At 35.1% G+C, this 27,123-nt stretch overlaps 1 protein-coding gene across 2 annotated transcripts; it reads right to left on the bottom strand.

Annotated features, from left to right (window-relative positions):
* Positions 1–831: 831 nt before the first annotated feature.
* On the bottom strand, positions 832–26,899 carry LOC121382803 (protein TEX261-like). Of its 2 annotated transcripts, none has more exons than XM_041512422.1 (6): positions 26,296–26,899; positions 5,323–5,381; positions 3,703–3,856; positions 3,284–3,351; positions 2,254–2,368; positions 832–1,511 (listed from the first exon to the last, which is right to left on the bottom strand). In XM_041512422.1, the coding sequence occupies exons 1-6, from the start codon at positions 26,363–26,365 to the stop codon at positions 1,393–1,395; spliced, it is 585 nt and encodes a 194-aa protein (XP_041368356.1). In that variant the 5' UTR covers positions 26,366–26,899; the 3' UTR covers positions 832–1,392. The 2 variants fall into 2 exon arrangements, with proteins under 2 accessions (XP_041368356.1, XP_041368355.1); XM_041512421.1 differs by having other exon boundaries at positions 5,302–5,381; positions 26,296–26,895.
* Positions 26,900–27,123: the final 224 nt, after the last annotated feature.

Here is a 27,123-nt window from a genome sequence, read left to right as displayed (position 1 = left end):
TACAGCCAATTGATAATAACAATCTACATCCGAGACTGGAGTTGGAGCTACATGACACTAAATACAGCCAATTGATAATAACAATCTACATCCGAGACTGGAGTTGGAGCTACATGACACTAAATACAGCCAATTGATAATAACAATCTACATCCGAGACTGGAGTTGGAGCTACATGACACTAAATACAGCCAATTGGAAGACTGATCTTTTGTGACCTTTACTTGACCAATAAAAAAACACAACTTCACTTTTATTTTTACAACGTGATAATTTTGACTGTCAAACCCCCCAAAAATCATCTAGGTTACACACCACCATTAATTACTCCATGCAGTTCAATACAATTTCTATGTTGGAATATATTCTGTGAAAAATACAACACTGTCATGTCACTACTAATTTTAGGGAGTGCTCTCAACTGACATGTACCATGTAAAAAATCAACATAGGTCAACAACAATTTTTTTCAATTAATGGCCCAATGCCTGACCACCGCCTCGTGTTGCTGTTATACAAGTGGCACCATACCACTTGCACAGGTGTTATCAGTTAATACAACATATAACAAGTTTCTTCAAACCAGTATGTTATTTAAATACTACAGAGGTCAACCTACGTGTAAACATCAAAGAAAGATTACAAAAAGCATATCAGAATTTTTTTTAATTTTTTTTATGAATAACTATTTCCTAAACCGGACTATATTAAGCTGCTACAGCAAGTAACAACACGACAAATGGTGATGTGTTGCCATAAATTGGAAATCATCATAAAGGGACTCTCATGATATGGCACCCCATTATCTAAGTTACAAGAGCAAGTTAAACACTCCCCTCAATTTTATTCATGTGAAGGTCTGTACATGGATTTCAAACTGTCATTAATTAAAAGAATATAATCAAAATGAAATAAAGATGTTTTACTAACCAATAGGCTAGTGAAAATAATGCATAACGGTGCTTGAGTACTTGCATAGACACCAAACCAATGCGGAAAGGTATAAGGGAGACAATTCAATGAGCTGAATGTGGACAAATTTCTTCAGTAACTACAATATTCAAGTCAAATGTGATCAATCTTGCAATTATCCCAAGAAAAGAATGAACACGATGACACACACACACACTATCCATATGAAGTGATGGTCTGGGTACAGAACATTCCTGTCTCCATGTAAACCAATTTCTTAAGAAAACACCACATCACCTAATCCCTACCTAGGCTGACCTAGTAACTCCATACAGTCTAACATCTGAGTAAACTTAAGTGAACATTACAATACAATCTCAATGAGCACATTTCAGTCGTTGATGCTAGACTGACCTCCTCGTAAAGCGAAGACGTAGGTAACCAAATGTCTGTGTGAGATAGATTAAACAGTGGTGGTTTCTAGAACTGTTTCTTCATTCTCTGTGGTAAAATGCTGTCCTGGGCATATCTGAAGAATGACAGTAATCCATACTTCTTTCCTTTTCTGCGGAAGTAGTTGCTAACAACATCACTTTCATCTGTAATCAATAATATAAACATAACATCACTTTCATCTGTAATCAACAATATAAACATAACATCACTTTCATCTGTAATCAACAATATAAACACAACATCCTGTTGCCTGTACTACCAAAACATTGTCTGTACTACCAAAACATTGCCTGTACTACCAAAACATTGTCTGTACTACCAAAACATTGTCACCTGCACCAATGATACATTCCCACCTGCAATAATGAAAGAAAGAAAGAAATGTTTTATTTAACGACGCACTCAACACATTTTATTTACGGTTATATGGCGTCAGACATATGGTTAAGGACCACAGATTTTGAGAGGAAACCTGCTGTCGCCACTACATGGGCTACTCTTCCGATTAGCAGCAAGGGATCTTTTATTTGCGCTTCCCACAGGCAGGATAGCACAAACCATGGTCTTTGTTGAACCAGTTATGGATCACTGGTCGGTGCAAGTGGTTTACACCTACCCATTGAGCCTTGCGGAGCACTCACTCAGGATTTGGAGTCGGTATCTGGATTAAAAATCCCATGCCTCGACTGGGACCCGAACCCAGTACCTACCAGCCTGTAGACCGATGGCCTACCACGATGCCACCGAGGCCGATCCTGCAATAATGAGACATTATCACCTCTACTAATGAGAATTTCTACTAAGAAAACTTCTCATCTCTACAAACATGACATTCTCACTTGTACTAATGAGACATTCTCACCTATACTAACGAGATATTCTCACCTGTACTAACGGGCTGCACCTCACCAACTGTAGGTAAGACATTTTCATTAGCTGACAGAGACACAAAAAATGCAAACGGAACGAGCCACAAACACAACGTGAAATAGGCTAGAACCTGAAAAACAAAACAAAGCATATTACAGTAAAGCATAACCATGTAAAATAATCATGTATCTTCTGAGATCGCAGTGTTATTCTATTAAAGCAAAATTTACTTGTATTGCATAATAATAATAATAAAGACCACTACTACTACTAAATTCTTGCTTAATGAGGGTAACACAGTTTGCTAAAGCTAATCTTCCCTGAAGCCCTTGAGTACAAACAATACAGAATTACAATACATAAATGTATGAACGAATAGAAAATACCTACATGGCATAAAACATAGGACTGCTTCTTGGTTAAGTGGTGGCATAACAATTTTTATCCTATAACTTGCCCATAATATCCATGTCATAAACCCATTTGATATTTAAAATTATTAACCAGGTTAATATATTTGCTGTACATGGGTCATTTGTTTAAAAGTCAACAAAACCTGTATACCTGAGTGTACTGTTTTAATAAGATTGAGTTGAAATGCATGACGTCAAACTAAATTTGTGCTAATAACGATAACATTATATTACTGGTGGAAAGTGATTTTACAACTGTTATCTACTAAATATCAAATTAAAATATTCTTTTACAACTGTTAAGTGTTATAGGATAAACAGAATTGGCTACTCACGTTTTTTAATATGCAAAATATCAACCTGGTCTAGTTAAATGCTATTTGTCTCTGCAGTCTCGAAAAATAATGATTTAACACAGACTCAGTTGATATTTTCCATATTAAACAACACTTGTAACGGATCCTCTATTATCTCATACAATTGTTTATGTTATTCGTTACACTGACAAGAATATGTAAAATGACATGCACAAGAACAATTATTTATAGAACTGTAAGAAGTTATTTACCCCTCCACACACATACACACACAACCACAAACACACACAAACACACCTACTTACACACACTTACCTCAGAAAATGGATACCACACTTCGGAGAAATGGGCAAAGGCTAGATAGTGATTGATAAAAATAGATGCTGAAAAAGAAAGTTTTAAAAAAGGTAAATAAAAAACCCGAATGAAAGCAAACTCAACATTGTGATTAGCTATATATCAGTAATTACAAATATGGCTATAATAAATGACAGAAAAATAATCAAACCTCTAGAATATAAAAGATGAATTTGATAAAATAACCTATTGTTAAATAACCAACATGTAAGTTATGATTCCATTTTACTTATTTGAACTATGTATATAACAGAGTTGGGGCATATAATACATTAATACAGTAATGTAACAAAGCAGTTAAAAATTAATCATATAATTTCTTTAGCCACAAAAATATCTACCCTCTGTAGGGAACCCACTGGTATAAAGTTACCAACCTGTCCCAATGATTAATGACGGTGACACTGTAGAGAAATACGGAAACTGCTTCAGAATGAAGAAGTACGACACGTTAGATCCAAGACCACAGATGATGATCGACAGTGGGTAGTCTTCAAACAGGAACAGTAAAATATAAATTGTTGTACAAAACTGAAAAAATAGAAACAGTCCTGATAACATTAAAAAGAAAACATGGTTGCTTTTAAATTAAAAATTTTTTTTAACTGTATATTTATGAGTGCCAAATATATATATATATATATATATATATGTGTGATTTCTTTTCACAATTTGTGACCAACACTGTAACATTAACGACATCCAATATTATTATTAACCTATTCTCTAGTAACTAGTTGACACTTGCAAAAAAAGAAGAGAAAAAGAAAAAAGAAATAAGTAAATGAAACCACCAAGCTTGTCATAAATTCATACATACACATAATTTACAAAGAAAACTTCAACTAGATGTAACTGTGCTCTTTAAACAACAATTAACATAATAAATTATCTTATTGATTCATAAATACATCTAGTCATAAAAATAAGTATTGTTGTTTATTCCAATTATTTAACTGACTTGATGGTCATGGTTTAAGAGATGTGCGAAAAAACATCACTAAAATACTAACAATGATTTAAAGCAAACACTGTGTAAATTACTCAAAATTATTAACTCCTTAACAAATTTGACTGTAAATTACTCACAACGATTAACACCTTAACAAATGTGACTAAATTACTCACGATTAAAACCTTAACAAATTTGACTGTAAATTACTCACAACGATTAACACCTTAACAAATCTGACTGTAAATTACGATTAACACCTTAACAAATTTGACTGTAAATTACTCACAACGATTAACACCATAACAAATTACAACGATTAACACCGTAACAAATTTGACTGTAAATTACTCACAACGATTAACACCGTAACAAATTTGACTAAATTACTCACAACAATTAACACCTTAACAAATTTGACTGTAAGTTACTCACAACGATTAACACCTTAACAAATTTGACTGTAAATTACTCACAATGTTGAATGATTAACACCGTAACAAATTTGACTGTAAATTACTCACAATGATCAACACCTTAACAAATTTGACGAAATTACTCACAACGATTAACACCGTAACAAATTTGACTAAATTACTCACAATGATTAACACCTTAACAAATTTGACTGTAAATTACTCACAATATTGAATGATTAACATCGTAACAAATTTGACTGTAAATTACTCACAACGATTAACACCGTAACAAATTTGACTGTAAATTACTCACAATGATTAACACCTTAACAAATTTAACAAATGTAACTGTAAATTACTCACAACGATTAACACCATAACAAATGTGACTGTAAATTACTCACAATGATCAACACCATCACAAATTTGACTAAATTACTCACAATGATTAACACCATAACAAATTTAACTGTAAATTACTTACAACGATTAACACCGTAACAAATGTGACTGTAAATTACTCACAACGATTAACACCGTAACAAATATGACTGTAAATTACTCACAATGATTAACACCTTAACAAATTTGACTAAATTACTCACAATGATTAACACCTTAATAACCTTAGCTGTGAACACTGTGTATTCCTCAACAAGTTCGGCTAGATAGAAGAGTCCGGCCGCTAAAAAAACAAAACAGAAGCTCAATTTTAAAGATTTTTGTTGCTTGCCCGGAGGACAAGTATAGGTTCACATTGAGGTTTTCCCTCCAAAAATTTGGTTGCCCTGATTTCATCCGTGTTTTGAAAATTGTTATATTTATATTCCAGTAAAACAGCAACCAACAGGTTTGGAATTAATATGTTTGCACTGTAAAATGTAATATGTACTGTCTGAAATAAAATACATTACTTTTTAATATTTTAAAAGGTTTTGTATTAGAAATTTAAAATTTGGAAATGCCAATTTTTTTGGGAATGATAATGACCAGAATAAAAATAAAAACACACAAATGATCCACACATCAGTTTTTGTTTTGTTTTGTAAGTCCAAATGCGAATTAAAAAAAGAAGAGATAAGAGGTGGATGAATCCAAAATGGAGTCTGATAACACACAGCACACTGGGTACTGAAAAATCAAAAGCAGTGTCATCAACATCAGAAACTGTCAACATTTATAGTTAACTTATATATTATTGGTTTTGTTCGATTCCACATTTTAAAAAAATAATGTTTTGAAATGTTTGTAGTTATACACATGTACACGTAGGGCCTAATTGCTTAAGATTTTTGTGATTTGGTGACATGTCAGCTATTTTTCAATCGAATGCACTGGACTGTTTCCTATTCAGAATACTTCAGCCGATTACGATTTTTCCCGATGTCTTACAGAATCGGCCGAGGAGTTCCGAGTGGCAAACAAACCCACGTGATTTCGACTGATTGACTGACACTTTAGATAACGACAGTTTAAAAGCGATTGTGGGCAAGGAAGCTGCACATTATTATGGGAGACACAACTCGCCGTTTGGTGTAAAAAAAAAAGTTAGTTGTCTGACGGGCAACTAGTATCATAGGATAAAGTTGCCCGACTGAATATTAGGTCATCACGAACGACCATAAAAATTGAGAGCTGTATATAATATATATATATATATATATATATATATAAAAAGTTCAGGCGCAAAACCCGCTAACGCCATCAACACAAAAAATTAGATTCATGCATCATACTGTAGCTTTCAGTGCCTAGCATCTGAAAATAAAATCATTTTAATTAAAAACTCGCAAAGTCCCATTACAAATCCTACCAAAAGCTTGGCATTTTTTGCAGAACCCGCAAATGCCATAATGGCTCTTTTGCAAAAGCTGCAACATGCATTACATCAACCAGAGCGCTGAATGACGTCATGTGATTTCAATATGGCGGCGTCCACGAAATCTTGCTTCTATCAGTGAAAGTTGTGGTTTGTGTATAATAATTTAGCATATACAATGGAAAATTGCGATGAACTAGAGGAACCTGTTGTTCAATCATCATCGGGAAAGAAAAAACGCAGTGAACCAAAGCAATCTGCGTGTTACTTAGCTAAACAGGCCCGATATAGCGGCGATGGAAAGGTTTCACATGTATTGTGTACACACCAAGGCTGGTTTCTGTACTGCTACTGCTCTGAATGAAAATGACTTGGCTTTCATAAAAAAACATGTGTATGCCACCACAGACAAAATCAAACAGGATGCTGCTCTTCTTACACACACGACTGTGACTCAATGCAAGCGTCGGTGCCCAAGGGTAGATGATGAAGAAAAACAGAGAAGTAGGGATATTAGTGTGAAATACAGTGTACTGAAAGAAGATAAAAGTGAAGTACAGCAATTCACTACTCTTAAAAACAATCCCAACCAGTGCTCCACAACTGTATAAGACCGTGGTATGTATTATCCTGTCTGTGGGATGATGTATATAAAAAGTATTTTGATACTAAATCGAAATAAAAGTAGCCTATTATATAGCGGCAGTGAATTTCCTTTCTCAACATATGTGTGGTCCTTAAGCATATGTGTGACGAAATCTAACCATATATAAAATGTTGAGTGCGTTGTTAAATAAAACATTCCTTTACTTTCTTGAAAATTAAAATAATTCTACTCCAGTCGCCTGTCTGGCCTTCGACCTCAGGATTTTATGAATGGCTTAATGGTTGGGAAATGCATTATTTTCAATACAGAATTTGCCCCCAAGATTACACATTCTTATGCAGATTTTTCTAATTCAGCTCTGACACTGTGACATGTCTGCAGATCTAATTGACCCAAATATGTGTTCCTGATCAATAGCACTTTCTTCTAAACTAACACCACTGTGCTTTGTGTCATTTCAGGTATCAAGAAAGACCGTGTCCAGAATATTGCCAAGTACTGGTTACAAACTGGGCAAGCTCGACCTGAAAATCGTGGTGGCGCTCGTAACAGAGAAAAACATAACCTAAAAAAGGAGAGGATTCGCACTCATATTTCGACCTTTACATGCCGGGCTAGTCATTATGCCCGCCACGGAAAACCAGGACGAAAATACCTACCTAGCAATCTAAGTGTAGCTACAATGCACAAGATATTCATCGATCAGAACCACGAACAAGTTTCGTATGCCCTCTATTGGAGCGTGTTTGTTTATGACTTCAACCTTGCATTTGGCCATCCAGCTAAAGATATTTGTTCTACCTGTGTTAAGTTCCGAATGCAGATTAAGAACCCAGAATTGTCTGAAGAGGAAAAGCGGGAACAGATCACCCTTTTCATGTTTCTTCGACGCCGAGTCCGTTCTTTTTATAACATTATGAATGATGTGGGCAACAGTTTGACGGTGTGCTTTGATATTATGGAAATATCGCCGATTGGACAGACTTACTATTCCCGCCAGTTATACCTTTATGTATTCGGTGTTGTCCGACGCCATGGGAGAGGTGAGGCTCAGGGAACAGAGGATATTGATCTTTTTGTTTGGATTGAGCACCAGAACAGAAAGGATAGCAACATGGTAGCCTCAGCATTGCAACACTATTTTAGTTCTGTCGCCAATTGAGATCTGGCTCAGACTGAACACTCTGTTTGTTCTCCGATTCGTGTTATGGACAGAACAAAAATATAAATGTTTTGTCCATGCTGTTTGCTGTCCGTAGTCAAATATATCCACAACTTACCATTGATTACCACTTTCCGATTCGTGGACATAGCTTCCTTCCGGCAGATCGAGCATTTGGAAGGATAGAACAGGATATATGTAAAAAAGAGGCAATACTATTGCCATCAGAGTACATTGACATTCTAAGCAAACATGGAACTGTTCACGAGTATGGCAAAGACTGGTGTGTTATGATTATAAAAGCGAGTCCGCTGCATTTTGTAAAACGCAGCGCTCAGTTAAGATCAGTGATGCTAGGGTACTCCAGGTTGCTGGGGAGAAGATAGGTTTCAAACCTTCCTATGCTGGGGATTTCTGCCTCCATGTAGTTCTCAAAAGAGGGCAAAAGTGGAGTCAGTTCCAACCAACACTTGCCCCTGATATCAATTGTGTCAAACCTGCCAAGAAGAACGACGTTCTTAAACTTCTTGATGAACTTGGAGTAAATCTGGCGATGCGGAATTTTTATGAAAATGCTGTGTGGTGTCCATGATCAAATTGGCGGGATTCAGGATCTGGAGGACAGTGATAACGACTGAGGACTAGGCCACGTCAGATGTTTTCATGACCACAGAGACTTTAAAATATTACTCTTTTATCTTTAAGAATTTTACAATAATTGATTCACACAAATGGGATAGAATCCTTGGGTGTCCTGATTAGAGGATTGGCCGAAGAGGTAATACCTTAATGCATGGCCCAGGAAGTATGACATTGCTCTTGCTTTTCACAGTCATGTGAACTCTTTTAACACCATTCTACATTACTATGACAATTTCGAATAAAAATGCCATTTAATTGGAACAATCTCCCACCACTTCCTGAGGCCACCCATGCCCTATTTTCTCATAACTGACAACTGTTATTATGCTGTTCTGAAGTTCTTTAATAATTTCTAGCGTTTTTATATTGTTCCCACTGCTTCATAATACCAATGTGGATTTAGCAGGTTTTTCCAAAAATATGACCATGGACTTAATGGGTTTTGCCAAAAAAATGTTGTTAAAATCAATAAAAAAAAACTATTTTCATTAAACTTAGATTTGTGGAAATTTGACATGTTATTAGTTTATTAGTTCATACTATATCCCAGCAAAAAAAATGAATTTACACGAAAAGAGGTAAAATGGACTTAGAGGCTTTTGCATTTGAACTCTTCATACACACACACACACACACACACACACACACACACACACACACACACAGTTGAATCCCGTTGGCTCGAAACCTGTCGGTGCTTGAGAAATCCTTGTCGGTATTAATTAAATGTGTGGTAGCTGAAGTGATGACATTTGATTAACTCGCCCATTGTTTCATTTAAAACTGGTCTTGTAGACGTGTTCAAAGTAAAGCTTCACGCCAAGGTCATTTTGTGCACTAATTGTTTGATTCGAAAAGGTACCGTAACACTAACTGTACTTGAAAGATCATTACCAATAATTCTCTGGTTCATCTATAGCTCGTTCTGCCTAAATAATTAATCTGAAGGTTGTAATAACCAACTGCGCAAGCGCAGCCATTGTTGGTCCTTTTCGGTGGTTTTCCATTTGATATTTGATGGATCACCAGTTTGAGGTAAATATAGCTAATAACACAGTTGGGACCGATAATTTAGTTCGAGCGAAGGCTTATAGTCGACCCTGGGCATGTTCGACCCATCATCAGTTAATATAAGGGTTTACCGAACAAAAAACTCGGGACTTCGTTTTTGTTTCGAATGTTACGGTATGTACAACACCTCCAAGGCCGAGCCAATGAGATTCTACTGTATATATATATGTATGTATGTATGTATGTATGTATGTATGTAGTATGTATGTATGTATATATATATATATATATATATATATATATATATATATATATATATATATATATATATATATATATATATATATATTTATATTGTAAATAATGAAATTAATGCAAGCAAGATAGTGCGAAAAATGTGCCCGATGTATTGGCAAAATAATTACTTGATGCATTATATTTTTAATCTGTCACCTTGTACTTTCTGTGGTGCTCTGCATAAGAGGTGGAGGTATATGGGCTCCGATTTTTGCAGGGGTGGGGTGGGGGGTAGGGCAGGCTGGTTTATACCCGAATTAAACGAAAATATCCAAATCTGGATAACAACATTTAGCTCTATAATTTTTGCCCAAATTTAAGGTTTTGCTTCAGCACTAGGAGTCAATTGCAACCCCAACTCTCCCCCCCCCCCCCCCCCCCCCCCCGACCTCATACACTTATTTGTGGAGGAAGTTACTACTGACTAAAACACTGCTTTATAATAACATAAAACGTACTGAAATAATCAATAAAAGTATTTATTATGGACTACAGTGCATCCAATAATTATAAAGGTCTTGAAAATTAAAAATGGTTTTAATCTTTTTTGTTGTTGTTATAAGCACCATTTATCACTTAAGCCAGTAGATGTCAAACTCATCCAATCAGTAACGAGGTTCGTAATCGATTAGCCTAAAGATGTGTTAAATCAAGTTGTCAAACCCCCAAGGTGTCATCTATTATAAATTGTTTGGACACAATACTGAATACTCGTACTTTATATACATATATATAGTTAAATATCATAACATTTTAATTTTTAAACATTTAGTCCATTATTCTAAATGTACACAATTTGATTTGGGTTTTTTGCCAATGTAATCAAACATTTTTTTCTTTGTTTCAAATTCATGATTCAAGATAAAAACTTAAAAGAGCCACCGTGATGATAATTTGTTTTACACTATTTGGCAAATATCACCTTTTAAATTTGTACTTTATGCAAACATGTATTCCCCCCTCCATCCCTTAATGGGGTTGGTAATAACATCACATGGTACCGATTTACAATTTTATCCCCCCCCCCCCACCCCCGATATATATGACTGTCACTGTTTGTATTATGTAACAGCTAACAACCGTCACTAATAAAATTCAACTCAAAGACCACAGGTGGGGAAAACCCACAATCATATAACGAAACACTACCCATTAGTAATGCCATAAGACACGTCCCACATGTAAGTGTACCAGAATGTAGTCTTATTATTTGGGAAAGCATTTCAACTTGATGTACATATGTCTAGCTGTAATTAATACCAACATTAAACACTGTTGCTATGGCATATATATATACAGGAAGAAGAAGGAAATATTTTATTTTATGGTTATATGGCGTCGGACATATGGTTAAGGACCACACAGATATTGAAAAAGGAAACCTGCTGTCACCACTTCATGGGCTACTCTTTTCGATTAGAAGCAAGGGATATTTTGTATGAATCATCCCAGACAGGATAGTACATACCACGGCCCAATGGGCCCACTGACAGGAATTGATCCTAGATGGATTGTGCATCAGGTGGGCACTTTACTACTGGGCTGCGTCCCGCCCCTATACAGGATTGATACTAATAGCAGTGTGTACTCTACTGTCATAACATAGTTAAATTAATGACACCACAAGACATTAAGCTATATAAGGGTTATGTATTGTGAATACCAGTTCCTGTCCTGAACTAATGGGCCAGCACAAATTGACACCAGCGCCCATCACAGACACTCCAACAGCATGCTCTGAATGAGCACGTTTGGGACCAGACCTGACCTGAATACCGGTATGTGATGAGGAAAACGTATTCTATAAATGAAAAAGAATCTGACATCATTCTTATATGCATGACTACATTAATCCACAGTTAGAAACACTAAGTTGATATGGACTGTGACTCACCAAGTCACCGAAAGTCACTTTTTGCACCCTTGTTTTGTCTTCGTACACAATAAATATAACATTTATCAGCGTATTTTCACTTGAAATCCATATTTTGTAAATTGTACAATTTTTTAATTACAAGATTTTCTTCAAACACATTCAAGTACATCAGTAATGTTCAAATAAAACATTTTCAATAGCAATTTTGCATTGGATTTTTTTCCAGCATTCTTAACGGGGAAATATACTCAAATATGATCCTTATGTGTTGGAAAGATGTATACCCAGACCACCAACAGATACTGATACTTTAACAAATGAAAAACGCGTAATTTTAGAGTTAATAAAAAACATGATTATTCCTGCTAACTGGGGGCAGCCATTTTCTTTTTTTTCATTGCGTCCGGTACTGTAGCTTTGGGTGAAGTGACATCAGCTCCTACAATCTCCGGTATAAACAGTGTAAACAAATTCAGTAATTTCAGTCGAGGCATTTTGCTTTCATCAACTGACTTGAAAAACAACATAAATGACTTGATAATATAATAAACTATGTAACTAAATATATTTCAATTTGCATTAATAGAAAGAAATGATGGAGCTATAGTATTTTTCTCTTAAAAAATCCAATGAAAAAATGCATACTATTAGGCCTATTGGTAGGGTACGATGGAGCAAAAATGATACCCAAGTGATAATGTTTTTCATTGGGAATACGTAATTGGTCACTTCTGTTATTTTAGATGGGAACGTCTACTTAATCAAGAGTTTTATAGAATGATTTACAGTAATAAAGTAGGGGTTGCAGGTATTCCCCAATACCATGTGATGTTAATGAAATACCGCTGGTACGTAATTTTGTGTCTACACGGCGGTAATTAATGGCTTGTCTACCTACCAAATATATACGTGCAGGAATCACAGGTGGAGGCCACTGAAAGTATAGACTAATGAACTAAGAAAACACTCCGTTTATCATTTCAGTACATAGGTTAATGCATGGACAAAACATGATACAGTTATTTCAACACTTTGACAATGGTGGTTTATTTTGTATTGTAAAATAATATATACTTATTGCTGGCTTACTGGGACAGATAATATTACCAGGGTTGAAAATTAGCAGTCGCGACCTTTATTGACTAAGGGCGACTAAGAATTTTACAAAGGTAGTCCGTTGAGCGACCATCGATTTTAGGGTCTAGTGAGTATGGTACCAGTTAAACTACAGATCTGGCAGCAGAAGACATAGAACATGCTCTATATATTTATACAGCACCAGTCTTTCTAGAAATAGAGGTCAAAACGTACTGAAGGCACTGCGTGTATTTTTAAAATCTGGAAGTCGTAGGCTTATTGGAATAGATTGGATCCACCTTAATTATCTAGTAGAGCTAATATTTGACAATTGTTATTCAATGTTATGGTAAACAGGAATCATATTGAATTAGCTTACATTATTCTGGGAAAAAATATCCAAATTAAATGCACACGTATGCGTGCTTCATTTATAGGAAGACAGCCACTCCCGAGGAAATCCTTTACTGGAGATTTTATCCAGACCTGTCAACCCTCCCGGATTTCGCGGGAGTCTCCCGGTATTTGATCAAATCTCCTTTCACCTGTGCGGGAGACAATTTCTCCTGTTAAATGACATTTTTGTAAGCATAAACAAAAATTGATCCTCTTTTGTCAAAATAATATAAGCAAAGTAACTCTGCCTTTTTTTCTCGTTCGGAAAATGTCGACTACTTTTTCGGTTTCTGAGAATGTAACAGGCCGAATTGTCCCGACTGTTTAACCTTTGCCAAAGTGAGAATTGTGGGAAATCCTATTTATATTGTTAAAAAAAGTGCATGGAGTTTATAAAATGACGTGTTGTTATAATGTTTGTCGTCATCGTAATGGCTACGAAGCGTGTTGCCGCTAATTCAACAGGCTGTGTATTGACATTCAGTGTTGCCATAAAAAAAACTATCCAATTTAGTTCTAATAACACCTCTGAATTGTAAAATGTCTTCCCACTGGATTACACAATGCAACTATGACGAATCTTAACTGCCAGACTCCAAGTTGATGCATGTTAAAATCACATGTCACGGCAAGTCAACGAAAAGACCAATTGGCTGTATAAACATACTTGTGTCAGTTAATTTTGTATGTTTGTGCAGTAAAATGTTGGTTATAAGGGTACACTTCAAGAAGTTATTTTTGTACAATTAAAAAATGTTGTGTTTGACATTGACATAAAGTTACTCATGGAAATGAGTATAATTCCGGTATATTTCACACGATGTCCGTAATGAGATTTTACTTATGATTAATGAAAATACAATGTTTATTGCATCATTATAATGATTTTAAATAAGTACCACGCCACCGTTTCTCATTATAGTAAAAACTGAATATTAATTTATAAGATTTATATAAATTTGTCTTCGGTACTTAGGTACACTAACCACAAATGATAATGTAAGTGTAATACCGTAAATGTAATAATTAATTTTTTAATTTCTTGTTCATGTTCTTAACATTTTTGGATAAAATATTTAAAAAATTTAAAATATGTATTAAATCATAATAATATTTTAAAAAACCCCAAAAAACAACACTTTTTTTAATGCCAAGATCTAAGGTTAACAAGTATATATGACATTATATAGTATTCATACAATATTTTTTTTTTTTTTTTTTTTTTAAATATATTTATTGTACCAGATATTTATATATTGATAATGTCAGGGTTGGGGCCCTGAAATCATTATCTTACAATAGATATATAAATATAAGTGCATTCAATAAAATTACTAGTTAACTGAAACAGTCAAATTTGGAGCACAAAATTAATGACAGACTAAATATATAATAAAAAAGAAATTAAACAGATAGACAGAGAGAAAAGAAGAAAAGAAAAATCCATATTTCCAAATATAGAAAACAAATGTTATTGGCTTTTAGGTTACAAAAACTCCCCACCACCAATAGTATGTGTCTTATATTGGAGTTATTTTTAACTATTAAGGCCAAGTTTAATTTTCTAGACATCTTTGCCAAGGTGCCCAGTTTTCATCAAACTCTTTATGTGAACAGTTTTTATAGAGTATTTCTCTATTTGTAATTTATCTGTAATTACATTTTTAATTCCAGTTATATGAAGTATATTCTTTTGAAGTTTTGTTCTATATATATAATGCTTTACATTGACAATAAGCCAATTCACAAATTTATGATTTGTATGTATGCTGCCGAATAGAACCATACTTTTATCAAGCTGAATATTTTCGTAACCATTGTTCTATAGTTTTCCAAAGTTCACTGACTTTAGGGCAATCATAAAACAAGTGTTGCAATGTTTCTGGTTGCTGATTACAAAAGTTACAAGTACTGGAAGCAATATACTTTATTTTATATAAAAACTAATTTGTTGGTATAATCCTATGTAAAATTTGGTACTGAAACCATAGTAGAGTTGGGTCTTTCAAAATCATAAATGGAAGACTATAATACTTTGCCCATTTTGAAGTAGGAAAACAGCATCCTTCACGAGAATATTTCAATTGTGATGTAGGAACTACAGTAGCATTATTCAGTACTTTATATATTTCTCTACTTCCTGATTTGTTTTTCGCAAGGAGCTTTATTTTCGAAGGAAATACTGGATGTTTAGGCACTTCGTATGTTTGTTTATTTAAATAATTTTAATTGCACATATTAAAGACGCATATTCTAAAAAAATTGATCTTATTATATTTTGCATTAAAAGTGTTATAATCCATAAACTGCCCTTGGCTATCTAGTATATCATATAAAAATATAACACCTTTTTCAATGAAATTCTTATATAATATAGGTTTTCTGTCTATTAGTATATTACTATTATTCCAAATGTTCAACCTTAGAATTTCTTCTTCATTTTGAAATGTTAATTTTTGTTGAAATAAAATCCAACTATTTAATACATCCTTCCAAAACATATTTTTAATTTTCTTTATCCTAAGCTGAATTAAAAAATCACCTTGTATAACTAAGTCTCTGGTTGTTAAACCTGTTATAGACTGAATGCCAATGTAGAATTTGACCCAAACTGTCTTTTTATCCAAGTCAGTTTTAATGCTGTAGAGAAATGTATAATATCTATCATTTTAAGCCCACCTTTTTCATAATCTTGCACTAGTATTGTTCTTTTTATATGGTCAGGTTTGTTTTGCCATACAAAATTAAAAAGTAATTTATTTATTTATTTTAATATTCTTTCCAGTGGATTTGGTAAAGAAATAAGTAAATGCGTTATTTTGGGTATTACAAGTGATTTTACCACAATAATTCTACCCAAAATGGTTAATTTTCTTGTTGACCACTGTTTCATAGATTTCTTCATTTCCAATATTTTATATTCATAATTTTCATCAATCCTTTGTGGCATATTTAGAGAAAAGTTTATTCCTAATAGACTACAAGATTCAGCTTCCCATTCTAGCTTCCATTTTGATGGATGAAAGACCTCTTTTGAGAATTTCTTACTTCCTATCCATATAATTTTCGATTTCGAGTAATTTATTTTCAAACCAGAAACATCTGCATACATGTTTAATACACTTAAAGTACTGTCCAGGGACTGGGGTGATCCGTCTAAAATAAAGGTGGTATCATCTGCATACTGAGGTAGAAGGTATTCTTCCCCATCAATATGTATTCCTTTAATATCCTTTGAATTTCTGATTAATATTGCTAGAATTTCAGCACATATGACAAAAATATAGGGGGATAGTGGATTGCCTTGCCTACAACCCCTTTCTAACTTAAAACTTTGTGATAGAAACCCATTTTGTAATATTCGCGACACAGAATTTTTATAAAGAGTATTTATCCACTTTTTTATTGAATATTTAAAGTTAAAAATATCTAGTGTTTGTTCAATAAAATCCCAGGAGACCGAATCGAAGGGTTTTTCAAAATCTACCAAAACCAACATACCTGGTATTTTTTGTCTTTCTGTATAGTCCATTATGTCAAATATTAATCGTATATCTTCACCAATATACCTGCCTTTGATAAAACCAGTTTGATCTTTAGCAATAATTGTATCAAGTACTGTTTTTATTCTATTGGCTATGCATCCTAAAGCTATTTTATATATACAGTTCAATAAAGTAATAGGACGCCAATTTTTTTTTTTAATTTCGGTATACAAGTAATAATTCCTAATTTTTTAGTGTTGGACATTTCATTTATATTATATCTATAATTAAGAGATCTAACAATAAAGTGACCTAGATCAATCCAAAAGAATTAAAAAATTCTAGTGCTTCACTATATTTTATTTCTCATTCTAAGCCTTCTGCTACTGCATTTGATAGTTTATTTGCATAATATTTTTGATGTTATCGCCAGTAGATGGATATCATTTAGAGTACAAGTTTTCATAGAATTTTTTAGTTTCCTCTAAGATTTTTGTTTGTTCCGTTATTACGTTACCGTTATCTAATTCTATTTTGGAAATAAATTTGCTATAGTAGTTCCTCGATTCTAAATTACAAAAGTATTTAGTAGGCTTCTTGCCTTCTTCTATCCATTTTGCTCTAGATCTAATGAATTTCCCTTTTAACTTCTTCCTTCGAATTTCTTTTAGTTCATTTCTTTTTGTTTCTAGTAAGTCAGAATTTGTATTATTTTTATCTTCTTCTAACACCTGTATTTCTTCACTAAGTTTTAATTCTAACACATTTTCCTATTTTTTCTTAAATGTTGAATACAAAATTGTTTTCCCCCTTATTTCCATTAATAATACTTCTAAAAATAATTGATCGTTAATTGTGAATTGTATACTTTCATTCAAAATTGATTCAATGTTTTCTGCATTATATACTGGAATGGCATATTGACATTTGGGTCATTCTGTGTCAAATCACCAAAAAACCCAGATATTTTAAACCTGACCGTCTCAGATTTTTTATGAAACTTGGTATACTTGTTGACTGGGATCCCACAGCACCAAATTCAAAATTTTAAGCCAATCGGACCAGTGGTGTGGGAAATATGACCCCCCAAATTTTGAGATTTTTGGCCAAAATGGGCGTGGCCACCAACCTTTGAACCCTCATATCTCAGGAACTACTGGGCCAATCTTCATACAATTGGTTTTGTTGAAAAGGTTGCCATTATTGTTCAGATTGGAGAATGTTGGGGTACACTGACCGTTTGACCTTTATGACCTTGAAATTGACCTTGTGGATCACATGACCTTGAGATGACCTTTCTTGAAATTTAATCTCCCACGTGTTAACTAAAACATATAAAAGTTTCAGAGGTGTAATATTCTTTGTTTAGCAGCAATACACATTCAAAAATTGCATGTCCATGAAAATAACACCTTTTCTGCCATTAACCCATATGAGTCCAACGTTTGTAAAAACGAACATCGCTGTTTTTCATCATATTGTTTCTATTAATAAGCATGTATTAAAATCCATGACGTTGTTGGCTTTAAGCACGAGATTGAGATGGGTAGTGTTTTTCACAGACACCAAGTGACCTTGAAAAGAGGTATGAAAGTTTCATGTTTTTCATGTTTATGTCTAGCATTTTGTGTTACATAAATACACTATAATGTATTTGTATTACAAATGTTGATCATGTTAAAATTAAGTATATTGTATTACATGTTTATACTGTGTATCTGGGTTTCATTTATGCTGGATCGGTTTGGCCTGATAATTCACCAAATGTGAAATGTTCGTTTTAAAAACAGTGGCCTTATATATACTAGTACCTGATAAGCAATATCAAATCAATTACAATCAAACATGATTTAAACAGTCACTGCATTAAGTAGGCACCTATATTAAGCGACCATGTTATTGTTTTCCCAAACCATATAGAATATTACACATTAACCTGTATTAAGCAGCCACCTTGTCTACATGGGCCACTTTCTAAATAACTCATTACACTGCATTTGTCATACCGGGTGGCTTGGTGTATGTTTTGTCTCTTGCAATATTTAAATGCAAACAGTAATTAGTTTGCAATAAAATGGGGGTGCAGGCTTGGGGGTAAGAAATATATACTCCAACAACCTTTGTAATTACTCAAGCATTATAAATATATTTTCAGAAAACATGGCATCTGGTCGCATAACATGTCGCTTCTTCACAGTATCGGATGTTTTAGATCAAGTTTTGGCTGACAATGAAGACGTTGATAACATTATTCTTCTGCCTCCAGAAGAAGATGGTGATGTAACAGATGACGATGAAAACGAGGGTGACACAGCTCCTCACGATGTTCCTGGGATTGTAGAAGCTGACATCCAAGTGACAGGCGAAGAGGCTGATTCTAAAGTTGGAGATACAGAACAAGTTACTCCAGCCAAAAAACTCAAAATGAATGTTATCTGGAAGGAAAACTCAGAGGATATCAGCAAAATGCCCAGAAAAGATATAGGCAAACTTTGTGAGCAACATCCCGAGCTCGTAGACAAATCCCCCTATGAGTTATTCATGATGTACTTTAGTGAGATTTTGGACCATTTGGTTTGTGAAACCAATAGATATGCAGCTAGACAGAACGACCATACCTTCAACATTAAAGAAGATGACATGAAACATTTCTGTGGTATTTTCTTACTGAGTGGATACCACACGTTACCTCAGCAATACATGTATTGGTGCACTGACGAAGATGTCGGTGTTCCTTTAATTAGTTCTGCAATGCCACGCAACCGGTTCAAGGAAAAAAAAAAATACTTGCACATGGCCGATGACAAAATAGTTGAAAATGACAAATATGGGAAAATCCGACCTGTATATGATTTGCTAAATGCGAAACTGAAGCAGTTTGGAGATTTCGCACCCGCTCTGTCCATCGATGAGCAGATGCTTCCCTATTTTGGTCGTCACTTGGGGAAGATGTACATGCATGGGGAAACCTGTCAAATTTGGTTACAAATTATGGATAGTTGCATCTCACACAGGATACCCTTTCCATATGATGCTGTACTCGGGCAAGGAGAAAGACAAGTCACCAGGCGATTTACTTGGGACAAGAGTAATCTTTGAGCTTTTACATCACATCAGGGAGCCACCGAGTCACACAGTAACTTTCGACAACTTTTTCACAAGTTACGATGTTCTTGTTAAACTCCAAGAAAAGGGTTTTGCTGCTCTGGGAACTGTCAGGCATAACCGTCTGCGTGGTTCTCCTTTGCCCATTGCAACTGATGTTAAGACGACGGAAAGGGGTTCTTACAAGTACTGCAGTGATGGGAAGCTGGTGGCTGTGGTTTGGAATGACAACAGGCCGGTTTATGCCGCTTCAAACCACAAAAAGGTAACCCCAACAGTAGTAAAACGTCGCTTCTCACAGTCTGAAAAAAAGTACATCCATGTTGATTGCACTGCAATTATTGATACTTACAATGGAACAATGGGAGGGGTTGACCTGTTTGATCGCTACTTGAGCGACTACAGGCCTTCAATACGTGGCAAGAAATGGTACTTCCCGTTCTTCACCAACGCTCTCAATGTCTGTGCTACAGTGGTGTGGAGAGTTCACAAGGAGCTGGGCGGCGCTGAAACACATTTGGTATTCCTAAGATACATCGTCCGCACCCTTTTGAAGCAGGTAACTACCAAGAGATGTCTCGGGACACCGCGGTCAGTTCTTCCTGACATACTGTACGACGGAGCAGGACATAACCAGGACAAAACCAGCAAGGAAGGCTGATGCAGACTGTGTGGGAAGAACACATTCTACAGATGTGTAAAATGCAACCAGCGACTACACCAGAAGTGTTTTTTCCCGTATCACTCAAGAGCGTGAAGGATGTAGCAGCAAAACACTGCCACCGAATTACTCAAAACCATGTGCAGACTTTAATTAATCTAATTAAATGAAATACAAAACAAATTAGTTACCTTTTCTATCTGAGTAAACAATAAAAATAAAAGCCAACGATTTTACAAGATTGAGCAAGTGTTTATTGTGTTGTTTTAAGTTCACTTCGAGCTGGAGCCGCATGTCTTAGGAGGTTGACGCCACTGGAATTCCGCCATCTGTTTCAATGTTACATGTGTCCCCTGTAAAATACATTAAATATAATTACCATATAATAAACGTCTTCAGCAAATGAAATAAAAATCAACATGACATAATAAAATGTTGAAAAATGAACAAAAAGCAATAAGATTTCTTGACATCAGTAAAACTTACCCCAGATGGCGATCCGGAAACCGCTCTCTCACCACCTCTCTTATCAGGTCGGGGAATACCAACGTTTTCCCTGGCTTCCCCACGTGACCACCATACTGAAAACAAAATTAAAGTGCCCTCTATAAAATACCAAAGTATTGAAATGTCATACTGTTTCCAAATATTGTTCATAATAAAAAAGTAAAACATAAAAAAAACCCATAACAAATAACAGTTTACTTACAACAAGTTGTCCATACATCGCTCTGTAGATTTCCTTTCTGGTAGGTCCCATGGTGTAACAGTATTTGACGCCACCCCACCGACACAATCATCCTGCAAGAGTAAAATAGTATGCTAGATGTATTTATAGCTACAAGGAACATTTTGTAGTAGCACCGGTTATAACTCGTGTCTTCACACAATTCTACAAAGTTTGTTTGGCAGGTAATACAAAGTTACTAAGATTAAAAAATCTAAATATTTGTGTGTTTTTTACATTCATTTTGAGTTATTTATGATTGTAATATACTTAATTGATACTACTTACCCAGTTTCTGCCAATGTCTTCGAAAGTTCATCGAATTTATCCATTGTTGATGATTACTTAAATCCAAGACCACGTCAAGGAGGCTAGACACATGCGCGGTAAAACAAAGTGAAATAGTAGTATATGAGGCCATTGTTCGTAAAAACGAACATTCCATATATGGTAAGAAAAAGGTTCCCTCCATAAAAAATGCACAATATATAGATATATAATCCAATATAAGTAACAAATCCAAAATATTTCTTAATTTGACTCGGCAGTAAATTGTTGGTCTTATATGGGTTAACGTCTGATTAGCTATACTGAAGTAAACCTGAATGACCAATTCCTGATGTTAGGAATCACCATCTCTCTTGAACATCGAGTAATACATTGTAGGCCTACATGCTAAGATCAAATGATATCAAACTACTTCACTCATTGCCTTCTCACCAGTTCAGCAGTCACAGAATCATTCGGTCACCCACTTCCCCCATAGTCTTGCAATTCTAGCATCATCCTTTTTACTCAGAGAGTACATCCGTCGAGAAGATGCAATAGAAGGTGTATCAATGACACAGAAGATGTCCCCATCACTAATCCAACAAGTGTCTTCTTCGTTTGGCCAGTGAAATAACTTAGAAGGTCCGTGAGGGTGCATGAAACAAATGAAGAAGCCTCCATGCTCTTCTGAAATGTCCTCAACTAGCCCAACCCATGCCTCATTGTCATACAGACAACAAACATAGTTTTGCTTCTTGGCTTCAATGGGAGGCTCCTCCGGTAACTCGGTCATATCATCCTCAGAATCCTGGACAGATACTAGTTCTGGTGGGTCACTCTGCAGGCTTAGCTTGTAGGCATGCATCTTTGACTTAGACACTGGAACTAACCGGTGAAATTTCTGTGTTCCCGTGACCGTTTTAGCCACTTGAAACCTCCCTTGGAATTTGGAACCCTTGTCAAATTACCTTTCCAACAAAACCAATTGTATGAAAATTGGCCCAGTAGTTCCTGAGATATGAGGGTTCAAAGGCTGGTGGCCACGCCCATTTTGGCTGAAAATCTCAAAATTTGGGGGGTGGGGTGGGGTGGGGGGGGGGGGGGGGGTTGGGTGATCGCGCGCCATATCTCCCACACCACTGGTCCGATTGGCCTAAAATTTTGAATTTGGTGCTGTGGGATCCCAATCAACAAGTATACCAAGTTTCATAAAAATCTGAGATGGTCGGGTTTAACCCATTGGGTGATTTGACACAGAATGACCCATTTAATCTTTTTAATAGTCTCTTTGACATAATCAACATATATTTTATCCTTAATTAGTGAGTTATTGAATTTCCATAGTCCTTTACCTTTTTCAAAATGACTTACGTTTAAATGTAAGACTACACCTGAATGGTCAGACTGGTAGCGACTTTCAAACGAGACTTTATTTATGAGTGGCATCACATTTTCAGATAATAGGAAAAAGTCTAATCTAGCTTGTTTGACTGGATTTTTTTAATATCCAAGTATATTTCTTTAAATTAGGATTAAGTTCACGAAATGGATCGACAAGGCTATATTTTTCAAAATTTTCTAGAATTTCGGTTTTTGCCTTCGGGTTATTTATGTGTATGTAATTTTTGGTATCCAAGTTTTGATTAAGGACTAAATTAAAGTCACCACAAATAAAATAAAAATTCGTTTTCAAAATCCTTGATAGAGTCAAATATATTCTCATAAAATTGTGGTTTATCATCATTCGGCCCATATAAATTAACAAGTGTTATTCTTTCCCCTTCTATTGTTATATCGAGTATAATATAGTTACTAAAAATATTAGTTTTCATTTTATGCAATTTGTACTCAAAGTTATTATTTAGCAGTATGGCTAAGCCGCGTGGGTTCCGCGAAAAGGAACTAAAGACACATTTGTATCCCCACTGTGCTTGGATGTAAGGTTCTAATTCACTTATAAAGTGAGTGTCTTGTAAACAGTATACATTCATATTCTTTTGCTTCAAATAATTCAGAACATCCTTTCTTTTTTCTGGATCACCCAATCCCTGACAGTTAACTGTTATAATTTTTAGAGATGCCATATTTCAATGAATATCTACCATATCTTAACCATATACACCAATATAAGATAAATGAGAAATGCAGTTTGGAAATATAGACGGAATAGAGTAAGATGTCACTAGGAAAGGGGAAAAGAACCAATAAAATATCCAGTTTCTCTCAGCGCCTCAGTGGAAGTATGAAACAGCTCACAAAACATATATTCAGCTAAGAAACTTATGGGATTGCATTACAATGTAATATAATATTATTTATATAGCTCCCCCCAAAAAGAAAAAGAAAAAACAACAACAACACAAACACAAAAACCCCCACAAACAACCAAAAACAAAAACAACCACCAACCAAACATTATGAACATCAATGCAGCAATATACAATCCAAATTCTAATCATAGAACTATTACTATCGTAATAATTTCTTAATCATAATCACAAAAGTTTAATGGTGGGAAAGAAGAAAAAAAAACCCCCAAAAATCCCAAACCCAACCCACTAGTAGTGAAATAGAAAATTCCTAAAAACAAATGCACACTGGCTCACAAACGTATCTATATACATATACATATACACACATATTCATATGCATGCACATACATATATACACACAAAATACATATATGCATATACACATACATACACACAATATACATAAACACACATACATACACACAATATACATAAACACACATACATACACATATACATACATACACACACACATATATATATATATATATATATATATATATATATACACACATATAGTATTCATATAACTTATTGTAATAATGTTTTTTTTTAAATCTTGCGATTTTGAGTTAAACTGTGTGAATTTAAAAAATCTCCTGCTTTTTGACAGAATCTCCTGCTTTTTCAACACACACCACCTGCTTTCTCTTGACTAAAGGTTGACAGGTCTGTTTTATCATCTCTTGCATCGCCAGTTTATTTCATCCCTCTTGTACCACCGCAGAAAGGACTGCCACCCAAACTAACTTATGTATTACAGCAAGCGCAGTTCTACCTTTATTCTCTTTGTAGTGCATTGTTGTTTTACTTCACAGGCAATGCAAGTCAAGTTGCATAGCTAGGCTATTTTAACATTTTGTCTTCACCCCTGTATTAAAACTGAGATTTATTCTGTATAATTTAATGGTAATTTGTAAAGAAACATTTTTATTTATACTGGATTTTCTTTTTTTTTAAATGTTATTTGAGTTGGTATGGTTTTAAAATTTAAGCACATATTTTTGTTTAATGAATTTTAAATTACATGCCAATTCATCAGTTTCCTTTTGAAGCAAACAGACTATATACAGTGGGCTTATGGTTATTATTCAACAAAGAACATTCTAGTTTTGATTTTGGCTGTGCAGTTTAATTAAAATGTGATAATTGGAGGGCTAGTTGAATTTGAGAAGGGCCAGTAAGAGTTTTCTTCAACTGGCCCTGCTGGCGACCATGGTTACCATGTTAATTTTCAACCCTGTATTACAGAACATTGTGCAAAAATCAGGTACGTTTGTTTGTTCAATTCCAAGACTTAATTCCTGACATTCCTGACATTCCTGGCGTTAAATATTACGTAACCACCGGCTCGCCAAAGGGCTTATTCACTGGGATGGTAAAAAATGTCTGCGCCTGTTATATATAATAGCTGTCACATTTAACTGTTTTATTAATTAAATATAATAATATACTTACAAGTTGATATTAAGCAACAATGTGCATTATATATTGTTGAATATGCATTCGCATCCAAAAGCCTTGCGTGAGCATTTCTTTAAAACAGAAATGTTATGTACCCAGTTTATTGTTATTGTAAGGAAGGAAATGTTTTATTTAACAACACACTCAACACATTTTATTTACGGTTATATGGTGTTGGATTTATGGTTGAGGACCACGCAGATATTGAGATAGGAAACCTGCTGTCGCCACTTCATGGCCTACTCTTTTCGATTAGCAACAAGGGATCTCTTGCATGAACCATTCTACATACCACGGCCTTTGTTACATCAGTTGTGGAGCACTGGCTGGAACGAGAAATAGCTCAATGGGCCCACCGACGGGAATAAAAACTGATCTATTAACCTTGACCCGTCAAAATTCTATAACGAGCAAACAACGCTGGTTACAGGTCAGTATGTTTTTATTCTTAATAATTTTTGACAAAATATTAAGTTTAAAAAGATGGAAGAAATGAAAAGTACCTTTTGTCAAATATATCATATCTAAAAGTTACCATTGGATATACTATATTTATTGTGTACGAAGCCAAAACAAGAGTGCACCGTGCGAAAAGTGACAGCCGTCAATCTTAAAACTAAAAGTGAAAACGACAGTCACACTGCCACTGGCTACATCATGTTTCAAATGCGAATATCTACTATCTTACCAATAGACAGAGTCACCACAGAAATCTGGATCAGTAAGGCAAGCCAGCTCAGAATATACATAAACCACATTTTGACAATGAAAGAGTAGTAATCGTTTAGTTTTAATGTCTTTTACGAACTGTATTATAAAACAAATCCACCATGACAAGTGACCATGACGTTGATGTTTTTAGATTTATCTCCCTTGCACCGAGGCCATTCGGCAGCATTCGGAATACTCGGCTTGTCCAACAGGAAGTAGGTCGATCTTGCCTGTTCAGCCTTCATGCTGTCGCTGTACATTATATACATGAAACTAAAAATAGTCGGGGTTAAATTCTTACGGCGGGGGTGGGGGGTGTGTGGGGTGGGGGCTGGGGAGGGGCGGGTGTGTGTTGTGTATGGGGTGGGGGTGTGTGGATGGGGGGGGGGTGCACACTCAAATGACACACGTCGATATAGACTTTACCATAGCTTAATTATTGCCTAGAAAAATAGCACCCTAGGCTAGCTCAGTGATAAACTTTAAAGCGCTCACATGATGCGCGGTCGATCTAGGATATGACATATAGTTTTAGAGAGGAAACCCGCTACTTTTTTTTCATTAATAGCAAGGGATCTTTTATAGGCACCTTTCCACAGACATGATATATCATACCACCGACCAGGCGAGCGCTTTACCACTGGGCTACGTCCCGCCGCGCCAGTGCACCACGACTGGTATACCAAAGGAACTTGAAAGGCCGTGGTAGTAGAGCCATAATCTTTGCGTACCCGGTGGTTGGCAGCAATTCCGTGTTTTCGCTATAGAGTTATCTCTGGCTGAAAGGGCGATATCATAACCGTTC

The sequence above is a fragment of the Gigantopelta aegis genome, chromosome 10 (genome assembly GCF_016097555.1).
Source record: "Gigantopelta aegis isolate Gae_Host chromosome 10, Gae_host_genome, whole genome shotgun sequence".
Classification (NCBI taxonomy): Eukaryota; Metazoa; Mollusca; class Gastropoda; order Neomphalida; family Peltospiridae; genus Gigantopelta; species Gigantopelta aegis.
Note: the sequence above shows the minus strand (reverse complement) of the source record. Positions and strands in the feature narration are given on the sequence as shown.

Coding starts and splice junctions, on each gene's coding strand:
- LOC121382803 (XM_041512421.1), bottom strand. CDS start 26,365: ATGTGGTTTATGTATATTCTGAGCTGGCTTGCCTTACTGATCCAGATT. Junction 3,857..5,301: donor TTATTAAGGTGTTAATCATT/GTGAGTAATTTA, acceptor CTATTTTTTCAG/TTTTGTACAACAATTTATAT. Junction 3,352..3,702: donor GTCATTAATCATTGGGACAG/GTTGGTAACTTT, acceptor TTTCTTTTTCAG/CATCTATTTTTATCAATCAC.